This window comes from Drosophila yakuba, chromosome 3L, assembly GCF_016746365.2.
Source record: "Drosophila yakuba strain Tai18E2 chromosome 3L, Prin_Dyak_Tai18E2_2.1, whole genome shotgun sequence".
Classification (NCBI taxonomy): domain Eukaryota; kingdom Metazoa; phylum Arthropoda; class Insecta; order Diptera; family Drosophilidae; genus Drosophila; species Drosophila yakuba.
The window spans coordinates 141,328-159,907 of NC_052529.2; the positions used below are offsets into that span (position 1 = coordinate 141,328).

Genomic DNA, 18,580 nt, shown 5'->3' on the forward strand with positions numbered 1-18,580 from the left:
TTCAGTTACTGTGGCCCGATGCCGCCGTTCCCCGTTTAGTGCTCTCTCATTGCCTTTTCGTTCGCATTTTCGTTTCACTTTGAATCGGAAATTTGACGGGTTCGGTCGTAGTCGCGCATGCAAACTTGACGCTCAGTTGGAAAAAACGCAACGGCCGAGTTTTCCTTTCAACGCGCCAAAAAGAAAAGCGAGTAAGACCCGAGTCTTTGTGTATACGTATACTTACAATTATAATTCGGAATCGCAAAGGTTTTACAACTGTCGCCGGACGGTGAAAACACAAGTGAACAAATAAAAGTCAAGCAAATAAAAATTATAGAAAAACCAGTGAAGGGAAATGCAACCAAAATTATGAGTGAGGCGAGAAACTTCAACTGACGAAAGCAATCCGTTTACCGTTGTTCTCTGCCTCCTTATCCTCCCCGAGCACGGAGGAGACCGCGAAAAATATCATGAAATGTAAAAGCTGGTCCAACAAAATTAACAACTACGTTGTGCGCAAAATAAAGTCCATCAAGGTAAATATTCTAAAAAATCGAGATAAACTAATAACTCGTAATAGTGACTCTAAAAAGTGTGGTGTTTATATAACAAGTCTACTTAAAATTGTTAGTGTTAAAAAATGTATGTTTAAAGAGATATCTGTCATCCATGTTATCAAATTATTAAATAAAACTGTTTTTGAAAAAATATACTGGTTCTAAATATATTTTTTTGTTCACAAAATTTAAAAGCTGGAAAAAAATGTAATAAAATAGATTATCTCGTGAGACTGCGAAATGCAATATTTTTGCAGGTATATGGAAAAAATTTTAATTTAACTATTTGTTGGATTTCCGTATATTTCATCTAAAAAATTTCCATTGACACCACGTTTTGTTATAACATTTAAAGATCAAAGCCATAAAGTCTCCACTAAGTGGGCAATAAAATAAGATGATTCAATGACTGTCTGTCATTGCTTTAAAACCTTTTCAGAAGGAGCTGATTATGAATACATTTTCAGATGTTTATATTTCGCGATATAAATAGGCAGTGGATGTTTATAATTAAGTTGTAAAAAAAAAAAGTTTCATGAAGAGGGTAGTTAACTAATTTTATTTGACAACTGCAGATCATTGCCTCGCGAATTGGTTGCCACTTCAAAAATACGCAGCAAAAAAGGCATTGCTTCCACCTCACCATTCGTTTCTTTTGATTAGCTGGTTTCTAAACAACAATTTATTACGGTTTTGTGCACTTTTAATTTCTTTCTATTAGCAGCGGCAAATAGCTGAATTATTTATTTTATTTTTTCTTGCAACCAGCAAAATGTAAAATGTTATCCCCTCTCTTCCTCTACACCACCGAGCTGATCATTTTTTCTCTTAGCCGTATTCATTTTGCAAATAACTTGAGTAGTGGAGAGAAACAACGTAAACGCCTTTCACTTGCATGTCTGTTGTTCGATTTGTTGTTGTTATTATTACTGTTGTTGTTACACACACTCATCCGCTTACATACATCGTTTATAATATTTATTTATATTTGAAGTTGCTGTCGCTGTTTTGTTTACTACGCATGTATCTGCGTCCGCTTTGAGCTGCCCCTTCGCTTTTCAAGCATTTTGTTTTGTCCGCTCTGTTTTCAGCCATTCCTTTCCACTTCATTCGTTGCCGTGTGTGTGTATTCGTAATCGGGTTCAGATTCCTTTCTCCTTGCCTTTCCTTGGCTTTGTTTATTTTTACACCACTTCTCATTCTCTCTCGTACGAAAATTCCTCAAATTCTTTTTTGTCCACATTTTCCAGCGGGAAAAACGAGTTTTTCCAGCAGCGCCGCATTCTTAGCCTGTCGCCATCCCTTTCCCGCTACGTTAGAGTCTTTACTTCTTGCTTGTTTACAGTTAGGAATGCGGTCGTCCGCTCTCTCTCTCTTACAAAAAGAGCGTGCGTTCTCTTTGTACTTATGTAGATTGCTTGTGGACTTCGATTGGAACTTGTTTTCGCCTGGCCTCGTCTTGTTTATTTATAAAAAGTCGCTAGCAAACAATTACAGTGCAACAATTACGCTCTCAAAAGTGGCGCGCAACTTGTTCGCCTTGTAAAAAATTGTGACGCCAGCGGAGACGCGACTGCGCTGCTTTGGCCCCATTTAACTGAGAGAGCGCCGGAGCGGAAGAGCGTTCTCTCTGGTGGCGCTCGACTCCCATCGGCTGCGCTGCTCGGGCAAAACGCTTGGAAGTCGAAGTCTCGCCCGACCATAGTTTCTTATTGGATTTCAAACCAGACGCTTCGTGCACGCGGCGTTCGACGACGCACACACACACACCCACACAGCGCTGGCATTGATATACATACACAGGCAGATACACGACGCCCCAAGTTCGTGTGATGTTGTGCTGTGGTGGTGCGATTAAATAATACTCCACAAAAGGCCAAACAAATTACATAAAATCTGAATTGGAATAAAAATAAGTGTATCCTCCGTGTTGTGTTCAAAGTAAATAACCGATTGTTTTCATTAGTCAAATTAAAGTAGTACAACGTATGAGAGTGAGCCAGTTCCTAGAAAAAGAAGAGGACATAAAAAAGTAACAGACACATACAGCGTCTCGTTTCTTATAAATTTTCCTACTGCGTCGGAATTATTGTCTTGATTATTGTGGTTTTCTGGCGAACTTTGTGATTTGTTTTCAACAAACATACTGCGGCGGATTAATAATTGTGCAAATCAAGAGAAGCACAAGCGAATGTTAAGCATCAAAGCAGAGAAATAAATAAAATTAAAACCGCACACATACATCTACAAAGGCACGCGCAGAGCTGAAAAAATACGCGCGCTTTGCACAGTGTGTGTGCGTGTACGCGCTGGCTGGCTCTTCTTCTTCCTTCGTGTGCCCATTGGAATTTGTACCCCAAATCGAAATTACAACATACACAAACAGAGAGTGCCCGTCGATGCCCCAGCACCTAAACGTAAGTGTGTGCGTGCGAGAGCCGTTTCATTTGCATTCTTGTTTAGCTCACTCCCGCTCTCTCTGCGTGCGTTTTCATTCATAAGCGCATTTTTACTATTTGGTACTGCAATATTTTTACACAAAGCTGCAGGACAGAAAGTATTTTCACAAAATCATTTAAAGTTTGACACGAATACTGTGAAACTACAATGTAGGTAACATGAAAGCAGGCCTTGCCTTTTCTATCAAAGTAATCGAAAAGTCGAGTTTAATCACAAGTTCAAAATTACTCGTTAAATCTAAGACCAGAATTCGGAAATGAACCTAATTCAGGTACTGTGTCATTTACGAAAACAACATCACGGTGGGGAAACAGCGTGACTTATGCTAAACTATCTTCAAAACCATAATCTCCTCATCTACGTGGTCTGTCCAATAAAAATTCACGGCAAAGGCGTTGGCTAAAAATACAAAGCCAAAAGAGTCGGGTAAAAACTGAAATAAGTGATAAAAAAGCTGCGAAAATTTCACGAATTTTTTATTACTGTGTGCATATAAAATTGTATTCCTGCTGATGCCAGCGACGCGGTAATGTCGCTCCAACATTTGCACTGCGCTATCTAGTAGTATTATAAACTTTCTGCCCAGAAGCTGTTGAACCGCATACATATACGTATACATACTGTTATATACAATAGTTTCTAAATTAGTCTAAGGGGCTCGTTTGCCATTTAGCAGGGAAGCAAAAAAAACCCTAATGTTAGTTGGTTTTTTTTTCCATTCTTTTTATGACTGTATGGCCTCGGTAAAAGATTTTTATAATTTCAATGTGTCAAAACTAAAAACATTTTGTGTATATTTAGCGTGTACGGTTTTGTTTTTCTTTCGCAATAAACTTTGGTCAAATACCTTGAGATAGACATCGCCTCCCACTGTTTTCTGGCTATTTCTAATCAAACGTCCTCTCTGTGCTGCATTTTTTGCTTTCAATTGGCTGCATTCTGTAGACGAAAATTTTATTTATAAATATAAATTGAACACGGACGCTGGGGCAGTGGCAGTGTCAAGACAGGGGCGTGCAGCAAGGGGGATCTGTTCGGTGGCTGCAAAACGTCCAACGGCGTTGGCCTGGCAATAAAATAGATTAATTTAAATGTCATTTTTGTCTAGACGCCGCAGACGACGCCGACAACGAGACGTCGAGCGCTTCTGCTCTATGTTTATAGATCGGTTACATATATCCCCCACATCCCCATCCTCATCCTCATTCGCATCCCCCACGTGATATAGCGGATCTTTTGGTTTTCGGCATTTCTTGCCCCAATACCCGCCCACTCTGGGTAGACTTTCTCGATTCTTTGAAATTTTTCCACGGCATCTTTATGGACGTGGATCTTCTTCATACTGCCATTATAACGCTCGTCTGGATGCAAATGAGTGTTTCGGGTTTGGGTGACGTGGAAATCTGGTAAAGCCATGTAATGGACAACAATACAATTTGGAATTTTGGGTATTTCCTGTTTTGCTTTCGGTCTCTAAAGCTTTTTGTGCCATTCACCAATTGGTTGACTAGTTTCAGCCGCTGACGCAGATCGTCGTCTTAATTAGCGTCGCAGTCGCCAAAAATCTCAAAAAAAAAAAAAAGTGGGTTGGCAACTTTTTTAAAATGTTTTTTTTTGCTTTGTTTTTAATGCGTTAAAGCGGCAGAATTCAAATATCTGAAAATTGGATGTTTATTTTGATTGGATTGACTAGTGGGTGTATCACGGCGTGTTGTTGAGGTCATGTTTTAACATAGAAAGAAAAGAGACGGTTTTTTCTGATTTCCAATTGTGTTGCGAGTACGAGAGCTGCGGGCATGAAAAGTAAACCAACCGCATTCCAATCCGAGTGACGCACGTCGGACCCATTATAACAACGATTACCATTGAGGGCTTGTGGCTCTTGCTGTTGGCCGTAGATAATACACCCGTTTTAGGGACTTGGGGACGGTACCCTTTAAGGCCTTCCCAGACGAAAAGATCATTTTAAAATGGATCGGATTGAATTCGAACGAGGCTTCTTTTATTTTTGTCTTGTGCGTCTGGGTTCCCATGTCAGGGCCCAAATCCCCAATAACGAAGCCTAGTTTCATTCGTATCTTAATCTTTGGCTCGTTGTTGCTCTAAAATTAGCCACCAGCTGAAACTTTCATTGACGCATTTGCTCACCTTGTTTTTATGGTTTTTTTGATTTTTATTCATATTCCGAGTTTGTGTGGCTGGGTTTTATGGTGTGTCTGTTGCATAATTAATAATCTGGGCTGGAGCTGACTTGGTTTCTTATCTGAGTTGGGCTTTTGTCGATTGATGTGGTATATACACTGTGTATCTTATTTGCACACACGTGATTTATTATTGCTCATCTCATCACTTTAGTCTGTGGAATGGTGATATACTAGCTAAGGGATTCCCCGTGGTTTTAATTCCTTAAGAAATCACGCCACAGAAATCTTGTTCGCTTAGCGTAAACTGTTCAACAAAGAAACTCAAACCAAAAAACGAGAAGCGAACGAAAACAAAGCCAAAGTCCAGCAGCATAAACTTCTAATAGAAATGTAAACAGGTGGCAATGAACTTTATTATATTTTTATGCTCCAAGTCCTTGAACCCGCCAAAATCAAAGTCACAAAGTAAAGCGTAAAGCAAAAACAACACGGCAATGAACCTGACGTCAATGGCGGACCATTGGGCCGACTGTTGTTGGTCTGCCTTTTGTGGACCTGTTCTTGAGTTCCGCTTTGGAGCCCGTCTTCGGACTTTGCGGCTGCTCAGCAGAAAATTAATTTATTGCGTGTCCAATTCCTCGTTTAATATAAGCCTCGAAAAACCAAGAGAAGTGCGTTGGGGGGTTTTATTTGTAAATCGCGACCATTTGGAATTGAATCAGTAAACTGACAAAATGTCAAAACAATGTAATCGAAACAAGAAGGAGAAAGAAAATTATGTACTATATTTTATTTAGCATTGTTTTAATCGCAAATACTTTGCAAATATTGTTTCCAGATTAACGGTGCACAGCAGCAGCTCCAATTGCCAGGCAGTGGCGCTAGCGGAATCGCAGCGGCAGCCGTAATCTCGGTAGCATCGGATTGCGGCGAAAACTGCAGCAGTAACGGCGTCGAGCAACAGCAGCACTTCAACATTGCTACCACCACAGCAACTTCGGCGACAGCGGCAACAATGCCGGCTATGGCCAAGGAGAAAGCCTCAGCAACAGTGTCCTTGGGCGAGTCGAATTTTAGAGATATCAACCTAAAAGACTTGGCCGTGGTCGTCGAAGCGGCGTCGCGGCTGCACCAACAGCAACACACGTGCGGCTGCGGAGCGGTATCGGCCGCTGAGAACAACAACAACAGTCGCTACGGCAGTAGCAAGTATCTGACAAACGGTAAGCTCAATTCTGTGTTTCTTTGCGTGTCACTGGCAGTGACAGTAACCCAAATAGAGTGTGTTTTAAGTTGTTTTTAAAACACAGCTCGTTGCCCGTTGGCAACATGTTTCTGCTTCGACGCTAACGCAATCTCTCTGCTTTTCTCTGGCAGGCCACACTTCGCCTTTGGCGGCAGCGGTTGCTAGCAACAGTTCGTCGGTGGCCACGACACCGAACTGCAGCAAGTTGCACAACTGCAGTCTGCAACAGTACGAGAATGACATAAGGCAGCAGACGGAGATACTGGACATGTTGCGGCAGCAGCATCAGCAACAACAGCCGCAGCAGCAGCAGCAGCAACAACAACCGCAGCAGCAGCAGCAACAGCTACAGAATCCTGCGCCCAGAAGGTCTCCGAACGATTTCATTTTCGGTCGTTACATAGGCGAGGGCAGCTACAGCATAGTTTACCTGGCCGTGGACATACACTCTCGCCGCGAGTATGCAAGTAAGTCCTCTTAGGTTCTAGTGGGTACTACCTTAACACTAGTTAGTTAGTGAGTCGGCACTTACTTTCGCGCAGTGTGCCACTAGACCGACGGCCGCCCACATCATTTGCACGGCACTTGTATGGCCTCTGCTTGGCGCCAGCGCGAGAATGCGGTCGCCATGTAGACGCGGCGCTTTTGTTGCCACTCCGCTCTGCCTGTCACCTGCTTGGCTTGCCAACAATCGCCTACATCGCGTATTTGCGTATACAAGGGGCGTCTTCGATCGAGGAGGTGCGCCTTTCTATGGGAGTGTTGGACATGCCGGCCGGATACTGCCAGATTTTCAGTGCAATTGGTCAACATTTTCCAAGGCATACGGTTTCTTCCACTGCCTGCTATGAAACAGCACCAACAACAGCGAAAGGCAATCATGATATGCCGGGCACGAAATTAGGAAAACATTTGGGGAACGCACACGTGACCCTTTTGTTATTGGTAATTTCATCAGTCCGTCCGTCAAACTTGCTGAAAAACGACGCTGGCCTGTTATCAGTGTGATAAGCGGAATGTCGCACCGTATCTCCTTCCTTTTGTTTTGCTTCTTTATCGATTAAAGCCGAAAGCTGACGTTGGCGACTATACGGCGTCGCGCTCGCGCGCACCATCAGCTGTTTAGCCATTCCCCTATTTATATTGCAATTTGAATTAAAGGCAAATAAACCAGTCTGAAAACGAGCTGGAAAGCAGCTGTTAGGTGTTGTTCACTAGATTTCTCGAGCCATTGTTTTAAGAGGCTCTACATTGCCACACACCACTATTGTGTATTTATGCTGACTTATTTTTCCTTTCCACCTTGTGTTTATTTGTGCTAAGCCAATTTGCTTAAAGATTTTCAGTTGTTCCAGTGCTTGTGAGTGGGCGTGTAGGCGGTTAGTGGCGGTGGCAATAATTTAACCTCGGCAGCAGCAAATCAATACAGTCACAAAAGAAGGGGGGCGGGAGGCACGTGTTGCATAAATGCAAACGCAAACAGAAACACGCACAGAAACAATGGCAACTGTGGGGAGAGCAACGGCACGTGGTTATCAGAATGCATTTGCAGTGAGGGGCGGGCGGAGTCTTTGGGGAATTCGGTAAAACCAAAGGGGGCTGTCGGTATTATCAACTAAATAACTGGAATTTCTTTTGTGGAAGTGAGGGCTGCGATTACTTATCCAGAATCTCTCTTTCTTGCGTTGTCTCCTTCTCTCGCACTGCTTCCCCCTCCGATACGCCGCCTCTGCCTAAAGCTGTTATTACTTCTCTGCCCGATTTAATTGCATGTAAAGCAAAAGGCATAATAACAAAGTCAATTTGTTTAAAAATAGGAAGCGCACTCACACAAGTCGTAAACAGTTTCCCCTACGCGTGGCGCTCCGTTAAATTAATAAACGTATTCTGTTTGCACTTTTGACATTGAATCCGATGCAGCTGGTGCATTGAGTACAAGCTAATATTGCCAACTATTTGCAATCGGGAGCAGTGTCGGCGCTTGTTTGAAGGTCAGTGTTCTTATTTCGGCAGGTTTGTAGGGTTGTGTTGTTGCTTTCAACCGAATGGGTTTCATAGCCAGCAACAATTTTCCCCAACCACGTAAACACTCAGCACATCGCAGCACACACTGGCGCAGGCGCCTCCCACGCACGAACACACACACGAGCAGAAATGAACACGCACGCAGATTCACGATGAACGCAGCAGTTTTCGTTTTCATGCGCTCCGTCTCGCTCTTACCTACGCACTTTACCGGCGTAATTGTTGTTGTTTTTCCCGTTCGATGACGACAGCGGCGTCTATTTGACGCCATACGAAATTCGGTTTGGGCTTTTCACATTTCCTGCGCAGCTATGTATTTCATCATCTTTGGCAACAACATACATATGCCACATTCTTCGGGGTGTCTTTATTTTCCGCTCGCCTACCTGGATTCCAAATTTTCGATTCTTGAAATGGAAGATTATTCCTTAACAACGCGTGCTCGTGCATATAATCCTGAAGCAAGGGAGCAAGGGAGTTGGAGGGAGGCGGAGAGCGAGAGTCGGCAGTCATATTTATGCCAAGCATATTAAAAGTTATTTATTATGGTACTTGCCAGGTAGTCGTGTACAGTTAAGCGAGCTAGTTTAAATCGGGAAAGCTAAGAACTTGCTAAATACTAGTCTGCTTAATAGTAGGTACTAGGTACCAACATAAACATATTCAAAGTACCCCAGTTTCTCCGCCCCTGTTTTTGGGCCACTGAACTTCTCGCACACGCAATCCTGGCCTCGAACCCGTTTGTCTTCCTTATCGGGCTACGTTTGGATTTCCCATCCAGTTCTCCAGCTCCTCGACTCCATATTCTTTCTTGGGGGTTGCTTTCTGGTACTTTCTTGGCAGTCACCTTTGTGCCCGCTCCACGGTGTTATTTTTAATTACACATTTATTTTTGGACAGCAGCTGCTGCTGCGCAGTCGCAGCTGGCTGCGGCCGGGGGTATTCAACTGAAATAGTCGTTTGCTTGGCTGCCTAGGGGGGGTTCTCTTTTGGCTCCGTAATGTGATATTGGATCAAGGAACTGGGTCATTCAACCCATGATTCGACTCCTGTCGCTGGTATCCTTTCCAGCTTACTCCCCCAGGCTTATTCATAATTTTCTGTTTTGCACCTTGCCTTTCGTTTTCTCTTTCATACGGTTGCCGCAGCTGTCGTCGTCGGCAGATGGGTGGGTGACCCATGCACGTGCCAAGGACATTTGGCGGGCTGTTGGGCCGCCCGACGCTTTATGGCCGAAATTAAACAGCGCCAGGAAGTCGCACTTTCCCCCGCACTTCCTTTTTTATTGCCCACGCACACACTCGCATTTCGTTGTATCTCCCTTCAATAGTTTTGTGCGAAGTCCTTTGCGTTAAACAATATGTCCCCAAATCCCCTTAAAGATAAGTACATGTACATATCGTTGTATGTACGTATGTATATATATGTCCAAATGTAGAGTAACTCCGCAACTCCAAAGGGGCAATAAACTTTTGTTAGCCGGGAGCGAGTGGAGCAACGATCAGCAATAATAACAATAAAAATATGCACGAGCACACATAAAAACTAAACTCGAAAACTCCGCAGCCGGCTTACTGTGAAAGCTACTAAATTAAATAGCGGTGGGGTAGTTTTACCATTTCGATCAGTGAGGCGCACTTAGGTGATTACGAGAATATTTTAACTGTACTGGAGTTCTTTAAGAATAAGGAGCCATAGCTCGTCGAGTCCAATCATAGAACACCAAAACACAATAATTCCTTCACACTGTAGTCTGGGCCCTCTACTTCTTCTTGGAGTAGTTGGAGTTGATTTCGGTCGATGTCTTCCAGCAGCAAGAACAACTTGCAACCACAATAAAATTGTAGAATCTTTATTTTGGTTTATTTATAGATTCTGTGTTCGCGTACCGCTCACACACGGCACTGCTTTATCGACTCGTTCACACTAACTTTCTGGTCGGTATAGTTCTATCTCGCTCTGCCATTCTAAAACTCGTTGGATTGCATTCCTTGCAGCAACAAGTTGCACTGTTGGTGCTTTAGTTGTTATTTTCCTCCACTCGCCTGTGTTTGATTTCTGAATTTTATTTGTGCCTTGATTAACCCATGATGTGCTTTGTTCTGGCGAAATGAGACAGTGGAAAATTTTGTACTGTGACCAAAAATAACAAAAACCATAGGGAGCGAAGAGGATGATGTTAAAGTATTACAAAAGTACTTCTGATTTAGCGGCAAAAACCGAGGTGGCAACTCCAGAACGTCAAGAGCTAGCTTCGGGCAAATATTTATGCTTAGACGGCGAATTGAGCTGTTTTTTTTCACCGCTTTGCAGCTGTTTGTTGGCTGTTTACTTATGTGTTTACTTTCGGTGATGTTTGTGTTGTTGTAGCTGCACATGCTGCACGACAGGGGAAAAGAGAAACAAAAACGGCAGCAAGTTCAAGGCTATGCTTATCAGGGGGTCATTAAACTTAACCAAAATCGGGAAAAAAAGCACCACAAATATCAGAGTAGAGCTGCCGAGTGAATTAATAATGCGACTTTCTTAATTAAGGTGAAGTAAAGGCCAAGCATGCGCAAACATTCGAGAAAAAATAAAGCGAAGGTGAAAAAGGTAATGTTTTTATTGCATCGGATCGGGGCGATAATCACATTGTTTTTATATTTTGCGCAAAAAATTTTTGAAGGTCAATTGTGTTTTTACGCACTTTTGTATGCTGTTCTATCGCTTGGGAAATTTAAAACGCATAAAAAACATTTTCGTTCTGTTCCTTTTGATTTCTCGGTTAGTTGTTGTTGCTGCCGCCGTGCTTTGTTAATCTTTTAATTGCTGTATTTTGTTTTTCCTCTTTGTGTTTATTTTGTTGCCACTCGACCGACGACTTATCGCCCCGATGTTTTTTAGACAAGATTCCGATTTCATTTTTTATTCTATTTGATTTTTCCCTGTTCTGTTTACCCTCTGTTGCCGCGAATAGTTGTTGGCACACCGTTTTGTTTTGATCTTGATAGAGGGACCTGCAAAAAAATAAATGCAAAATTATCTTGAAATTTATTTTTGCCTATAGACTTATGATAGTGTGAAATGTCGACAGATATGGTTGGGGCTAATTTATTATTTTTAGCATTATTTTCACCAGATTTGTGATTTTCCGTTGCGATTGTCAATCAAAAGCGTATTCGTGATTGGAAAAAAAATAACGGCGGGCAGAACCAAATGAGAAACTACTGATAAGCGGTCAGAACTCTCTCACTCGCCCTCATAATAACCGTTAACCCCGTGCGGGATGGAGTGGGATGCAAGTTTAAAACACCGTTTCACACGGCCCATCTTTGTAGTTCCCACTTGCCCCCTTGCGCTTGCTGCCCTCTTCTCTTTCTTCGCGGATTCCAGTTCAACAACCAGTTTAAAATTTGTTTAACTCTGCGTTCTCCATCGCGTTCAAACGTTCTGGCTTGCTGTGATTTCTGGGGGGCCCGAAAGCGGGAAAGGGAAGGAAGTCAAAACAAGTTCCTCTAAGGGCGCTCGCTTTCGTTTGTCTCGCTGTTAATTTAGCAATTTGATCTGAGTTTTGAAATGAAAATTCCCCGCCGTCTCTTCCACGTTTTCGTTCCCCGTCTTCCTTGCCTATGGCCCTTCATTTCTCTTTTACGGTTCTCTCTACACTGAATGCTCTTTATTTCACCAGGTCACAAAAGAGTCACAAGCAATATCTGACTGGGCCACCAAAAATTTAGGGGGAAGTCCAACGGACTGTGAAAATTTGGTCGCCTGTTGAGCCAGAAAAAAAAAACCATGTGTGCTAGCTGGTTTGTGTGCTGTTTTATTATTCTCACGCGTACATTTTGTGTGCTTATTTGTACATACATACATATGTCGCATTTTTAAATACAATTATTTAATCACTTGCATTGGTATGTATATGTCTATGTCTTTGTTGTTGCCAAGAGCGGTTCCCGCAAGCAAAATGTGGTTTGCCAGCCAAGTCGGACTTATCTGTATCACTAAGCAAAAACATGGTGGATGGTGGATACTGAATTCCAGAATCATGAATTTTGCACATACATACGTAATTTGATCTACAACTGTGTCTCCTTTTTTTAACCCATATCTGACCGTATTGTCTTTCGATCTTCTCCTTGCAGTTAAAGTGTGCGAAAAGCGGCTGATCTTGCGCGAACGGAAGCAGGACTACATCAAGCGGGAACGCGAGGTGATGCACCAGATGACCAATGTGCCCGGCTTCGTGAACCTGTCGTGCACCTTCCAGGACCAGCGTTCCCTCTACTTTGTGATGACGTACGCACGCAAGGGCGACATGCTGCCATACATCAACCGCGTGGGCAGCTTCGACGTGGCCTGCACGCGCCACTACGCCGCCGAGCTTCTGCTGGCCTGCGAGCACATGCACCGTCGCAACGTGGTTCACCGTGACCTTAAGCCCGAGAACATCCTGCTCGACGAGGACATGCACACGTTGATCGCCGACTTCGGGTCCGCCAAGGTGATGACGGCCCAAGAAAGAGCGCTGGCCACTGAGCACTGTTCGGAGCAGCGGCGCAGCCACTCCGATGACGACGACGAAGACAGCGACCGGCTGGACAACGAGGACGACGAGTACTACGATCGCGATTCGGAGGAGTTAGACGATGGCGAGGGTGACGACGAGCAGCAGCAGGAAGAGATGGACTCCCCGCGCCACCGACAGAGACGTTACAACCGTCACCGAAAGGCCAGCTTTGTGGGCACTGCCCAGTATGTTTCACCGGAAGTGCTCCAAAATGGACCCATAACTCCGGCGGCGGACTTGTGGGCACTAGGCTGTATCGTCTACCAGATGATCGCCGGGCTACCGCCATTCCGGGGCAGCAACGATTATGTAATCTTTAAAGAGATCCTGGATTGCGCCGTGGACTTCCCGCAGGGTTTTGATAAGGATGCCGAGGACCTGGTGCGCAAGCTGCTCCGTGTGGACCCGCGAGACCGCCTGGGTGCTCAGGACGAGTTTGGCTACTATGAAAGCATTCGGGCGCACCCATTCTTTGCCGGCATTGACTGGCAGACGCTCCGTCAGCAAACCCCTCCACCCATCTACCCCTACCTGCCGGGCGTAAGCCAGGATGAGGACTTCAGGTCCAGCTATACTGTGCCCGGGGACTTGGAGCCGGGCCTTGACGAACGGCAGATATCGCGACTGCTTAGTGCAGAATTGGGCGTTGGCAGCAGTGTGGCCGTACCCGTCAAGCGATCAACCGCAAAGAGTAAGTGTCCATTTGCGTGGTGCCCACAACTTATAAATTACTTATAAATGTATTTTCTTCTTCTTCAGACTCCTTCGACCTGAACGATGCCGAGAAGCTGCAGCGCCTCGAGCAACAAAAGACTGACAAGTGGCACGTTTTTGCCGACGGCGAGGTCATCCTTAAGAAGGGATTTGTCAACAAGCGCAAGGGTCTGTTTGCCCGCAAGCGAATGCTTCTGCTGACCACGGGACCGAGACTCATCTATATCGATCCAGTGCAGATGATCAAAAAGGGCGAAATTCCGTGGAGCCCAGATCTGCGAGCGGAGTACAAAAACTTCAAAATATTTTTTGTTCATACGGTAAGTGTTTGTTGTATACCTATGGTGGGTTAAGGATACACGAGGGGCAACGCGGAAATCCGAGAAAGCATAAGTTTGTTGAACCGATGACATCACAGTAAGTGCTTCGTTGCCAGTCGCACGCCCACTGAAAAGCAATTTGAGCGTAATTTTATGCCCCGGGCACGTGTTGGCTATGAAAACAAATTAAATGCGGCATTGAAAACTGCACACGCAAGGCAGATAAAAACTTAAACTTGTCTGGTGAATGGGGTTAAATTTAGCGTTGCGCTCAACTAATTTTATTCTTTCGGTTCCATTGCAGCCAAATCGCACCTACTACCTGGATGATCCCGAAGGCTATGCAATCCACTGGTCGGAAGCCATTGAAAGCATGCGCAAGCTAACCTATGAAGATCCTTCCTCCACATCTGCAGTCTCCTGCTCCAGCGGAAGCAGCAATAGCCTCGCTGTCATCTCAAATTCATCCGCCGCCTCCTCAAGCAATTCGCCCACGGCGCGTCGCAGTTCCCCCGTGAACGCTTCTCAAGCTTCGACGGCGTCCGACAATCGGACATTGGGTAGCACCAGAACGGGGACGTCACCAAGCAAGAAAACGGCGTCCAAGTAAACGTAGTCCTATTTGTAGCATTGTGAAATTAATTTAGTTGAAATTTAGTGCAAAGGAAGCGATGGCGTAAAAGAGGGCGGGAATAGAAGTAGAAGTAGCTGATGACGGGGAACTAATGATCGTGTCTCTAGTGCTAATTAGAACCCAATTTCTGTTTTTCGTTTTATATTGTGCTGAAGGCGAAAAATAGAACACTAACATAAACTAATCTAAAGTAAATTACATCTATAACAACTAAGTAAATTCAATTTAAAATTTAAATTAAATATTTATATACAGCATACATAAATACAAATATATTCGTATTTAGCGCGTAGTTAGTCACAATTTAAATGAATTACCGAATTAGGATCGGATCGATATGCAGATCAGACCAGATCGTTGAAAACGGAGGCAAGATGGCATTCTAGGCTTAAACTTAAACTTATTTCGTAAAGTAAACTAAAAGCCGTATTTAAATTGTGAAATACTAGAAAATTGTCTGGAAACTGTAATATAAATAATATCTGGAGAAATGGGATTTTTGTTTCTGTTATCGTGACAAGAGGATCACGTATGTGTTTATGTAAATTTTGTAAACATTGTAACTATGTAAAGAATTATATTAGCTATATATATATATGCGCATGGCTAAAGAAGCCTAAGACGTGGGGAAGAAGATGGGAAAAGCCGGAAAACCATCGATGCCACATAAATAATAATTGGTGTTTTTCCAGCTTCACGCTCAACTTTCTAGGTAATTCTAATATACAGCTTAACGCTAATTATCAATATTTATCATTGTCATTATGCTTTTCGTTTACCTATTTGCCCTATGAAAAAATGTATAAGACTTGAGCTACTCTAATTGTAACCCCAATGAAAGAACGAATTTTGAATTTGGTTTAATTTTTATTTTGTAAGGGCCGCCACTAGAAACTCAGCAGTCGTAGTTCCCATTGTCAAGACATTGCGGTCGTTGTCTCCACCCGATTCCAATTGAGTTTGTAAAACAAGTCTTATACAAAGTAATGTGTAATAGATGTAAGTAAGACCGACTGGGAAGTTTCTTTAACTCTCGCGAATTAGTTAAATTTTGTAATCGTCTAAGTTGCGCCCACTACTACAACTACTACTACTACTAGAACGCGCCTATCCCCTCCCATATATACCTTTAAGTTATAGGAATTAAGTTATGAGCAGAGGTGTAGAGTAAGAAATCGAAGTTGAAAGAAAGCAAAAAATACATTTTGTACATACATATCGCCTTTGGTCGATATACATCTAAACATAATTTAATTTTTTTGTTACTTCTAAGTAAATTATTTTTGCTAACCTTAAGTAAATTAAAATTAACGCAATATGCAACAACACACATAAGTATACAATTAATTAAATTAAACGAAAATTACGATTTATTAAAAGATGTCATAGAACGAAGAGCCACTAATAGTGAGAGAAACCTGTAAAATAAATATTTAAAGAAATTATATATTATCTATATATGAGTACCAGAACAAGAACGGCAAAAAGAGAATCGTGTAAAAATAAATATATATGTTACAAGTAAAGTACATTGGTCGCAAGAAAAAAGATAAACGAGCGAAAGGAACGTATCATTAACAGGAAATATTAAAGAAAAATACAAAAACATTTCAAAGTAACAAAATTGCAATCAAATTTGTTTTTATTTCGGTTTGTTTGGTTTTTTGAATTGGCAATATCTAACCGATTGGTTAATAGGTGTGTGTGTCCCAGCGTGCAGCGTTGCAAAATGCAACAACTTTCCAATAGGTTTCGATATCTACGTAAGATACTACCACAGAAAACTCAGAAAACGACCTGACTTTGTTTTACCCTAAGCTTGTGCTGCAGTACCTAATATCGAAGAGGAGAGAGTACAGTGGGCAAGGCTAAAGTACAGAAAAAACAGCTCCTATATTTCTGCAAATCCAAAAAGGGATTGTCCTAACTGAAATAATAAAACGCAGTGCGGTTCACGTCTAGTGTTTTTACAAACTATAGGTAGTTTTTACTTAAGGAAACTTAATACAGATAGTAACAATTTTGAAAGCGCCCCAACATTAATCATTTTGTAATTTTATATTAACTGAAAAAGGTATGTTTTTATTTTTTAATTATTCCGTCTGGGCTTGGTAAACTGCTCATTTACTTAACCTTTTATGGTTCAAAGGAAAAGAGAATAAAAGAGGACATAACCGAAAGACCTATAAAATAGAAAAAGTGCCTAGTTAACCTGTAGGACAATTAAAGGAATATTAGAATCATCACATGTATTTGATTATAATCAATGAATATTCTACATCTACCACGGGCAAATGTATACGAATTTTTGGAGTAACGAGCATTTGATAAATTTATTATTATAGCTTGAGGTTTACTGACTGTAATTAGTTTTGGCTCCATTTTGGTTATCCTTCGGATCCTTTAAAATTTATATATTAACACAAATTACGTAAGAAGCGGTAAATAATTGCCGTAAAGATATGTACATATATGGTGTACTATATAAACTAAACCTGAAGCCCCAAATGTCTTTCTCATTTTGAGAAAATAAGCAAAATTAAAAATTGTTTTTGTTTTTTAAGTTAAACGTTTTTTTATTTCCTTTTTATTTACTTACTGTTTTTTTTTAACTTAACTTAATTTATACAGCCTCGTATTTGCCTATTTTTGTATTGGCTAATAAATGGGCTGGTCATATAATGAATAGATTAATTGAATAGTATTAATATTGGATTTGAATGCAACGATGAAGTTTTCTGCACTGCAAGTCCGAATGTCGTTATGATCGAATTGCGCGTTTTGAAATCTTTCGTTCGTATGACAAAACCCCAAAAAAATATATCAACCGAAAAGAACTGTTTGTTATTTCTAAAATATGATAAGATATTTGTAGAGGACCTGATGGAGGAGAAATAATGTTGTTTGAAATAAAGGAACGAAAAAGCGAAAGAGAGAAGAAAAAGCAAGCGGTTAAGTTTTTAATTTCTTTTGGGCAGCAACTATGAATCGGATAAGCCAAAAATAGCGGCGATGGCTTAACGGTAAAAATTTGGAACATGGGGATGTTTTTTATTTTTTTGAATTAAATCAAAAGCTAAGAAAATTAGCTGCACAGAACAAAGATTTTTAAAGCTGTGCGATCATTTTTAGAGAAATTATGGTGAAAAACCTGTTAAAAATATAAACATTTTGAGTAGAATTGAAATCCGCTTTTTTGAAATAAAATAATCAGTTTTTATACGAAAACAAAAAAAATAAAAGACCAAATATGGAATGGCATACATCGCTGAATTCGTTACAAAATTTCCAATCTTATGGAGTTCAAGGTTTAAATTGTCAAAATTTTGTAATTTTTAATGAAATTTTGGGAAGTTGGCTGTTAGCACAGCTTCGAACACGGTGAATGTAAGAACCGTGTTTTAAAAGAAATAAGCAATTTCCCCAAAACTGTGGGTCAAATTGATATGAAACATTTTGCGTAGATAAGAAACAAAATTACAATATTTTTAAGATACCGTGCAGTGTGGGAAGCGCTCTGTGAGCTGAGTTATAAATATTTAAAGTTAGCGCAGAGCTCTTTGTTAATAAAGCGGTTCAAGAGACATGGATTGGCTGCGGTACTTCTACTAGATATGGTGGCTCTGCGAGTGGTGATATTCCTTAAATAGTGGGGAGCCGATTGGTTAATTGCATATTTTATATACTTTCTTAAGTCCTGTAAACTTAAGTCGCACATAGATAGTTAGATCTTCCTTTTTTAGGATTTTTGCAATTTTATTTTTTGCAATTCACCTCTAAATAACGAACAAATAAATAAATAAAAAACGTCCCCATTTTCCAAGTTACCACCGTTCCGCCATTGCCGCTAACTCATTGACGCTAATTTAGCGCACATAAGCCAAAAGCTAAATAATGGTATTTTCGGTTTTGAGAAGGGTCACATTGTTTCCGATAACGCATTTTA

At 41.6% G+C, this 18,580-nt stretch overlaps 1 protein-coding gene and 1 long non-coding RNA gene across 5 annotated transcripts; one reads left to right on the forward strand and one right to left on the reverse strand.

Annotated features, from left to right (window-relative positions):
* The first annotated feature begins 74 nt into the window (after window positions 1–74).
* Window positions 75–16,175, forward strand: LOC6532179 (3-phosphoinositide-dependent protein kinase 1). Of its 3 annotated transcripts, none has more exons than XM_002092917.4 (6): window positions 75–518; window positions 5,982–6,366; window positions 6,521–6,856; window positions 12,542–13,657; window positions 13,726–14,000; window positions 14,305–16,175. In XM_002092917.4, the coding sequence occupies exons 1-6, from the start codon at window positions 453–455 to the stop codon at window positions 14,608–14,610; spliced, it is 2,484 nt and encodes an 827-aa protein (XP_002092953.1). In that variant the 5' UTR covers window positions 75–452; the 3' UTR covers window positions 14,611–16,175. The 3 variants fall into 3 exon arrangements, with proteins under 3 accessions (XP_002092953.1, XP_015049197.1, XP_015049196.1); XM_015193711.3 differs by lacking the exon at window positions 75–518 and adding an exon at window positions 2,251–2,956; XM_015193710.3 differs by lacking the exon at window positions 75–518 and adding an exon at window positions 3,169–3,270.
* LOC26536172 lies at window positions 11,002–12,603 on the reverse strand. Of its 2 annotated transcripts, XR_001454058.2 has the most exons (3): window positions 12,462–12,598; window positions 11,533–12,400; window positions 11,002–11,413 (listed from the first exon to the last, which is right to left on the reverse strand). It is a non-coding gene; the product is annotated as an uncharacterized LOC26536172 (long non-coding RNA). The 2 variants fall into 2 exon arrangements; XR_005561039.1 differs by having other exon boundaries at window positions 11,002–12,400; window positions 12,466–12,603.
* Window positions 16,176–18,580: the final 2,405 nt, after the last annotated feature.

Bases quoted from the DNA above. Each gene is read 5' to 3' on its own strand.
- LOC6532179 (XM_002092917.4), top strand. From the start codon at position 453: ATGAAATGTAAAAGCTGGTCCAACAAAATTAACAACTACGTTGTGCGC. The intron at 6,857-12,541 runs GTAAGTCCTCTT...TTCTCCTTGCAG, and splicing joins CTCTCGCCGCGAGTATGCAA to TTAAAGTGTGCGAAAAGCGG. The intron at 14,001-14,304 runs GTAAGTGTTTGT...GTTCCATTGCAG, and splicing joins AAATATTTTTTGTTCATACG to CCAAATCGCACCTACTACCT.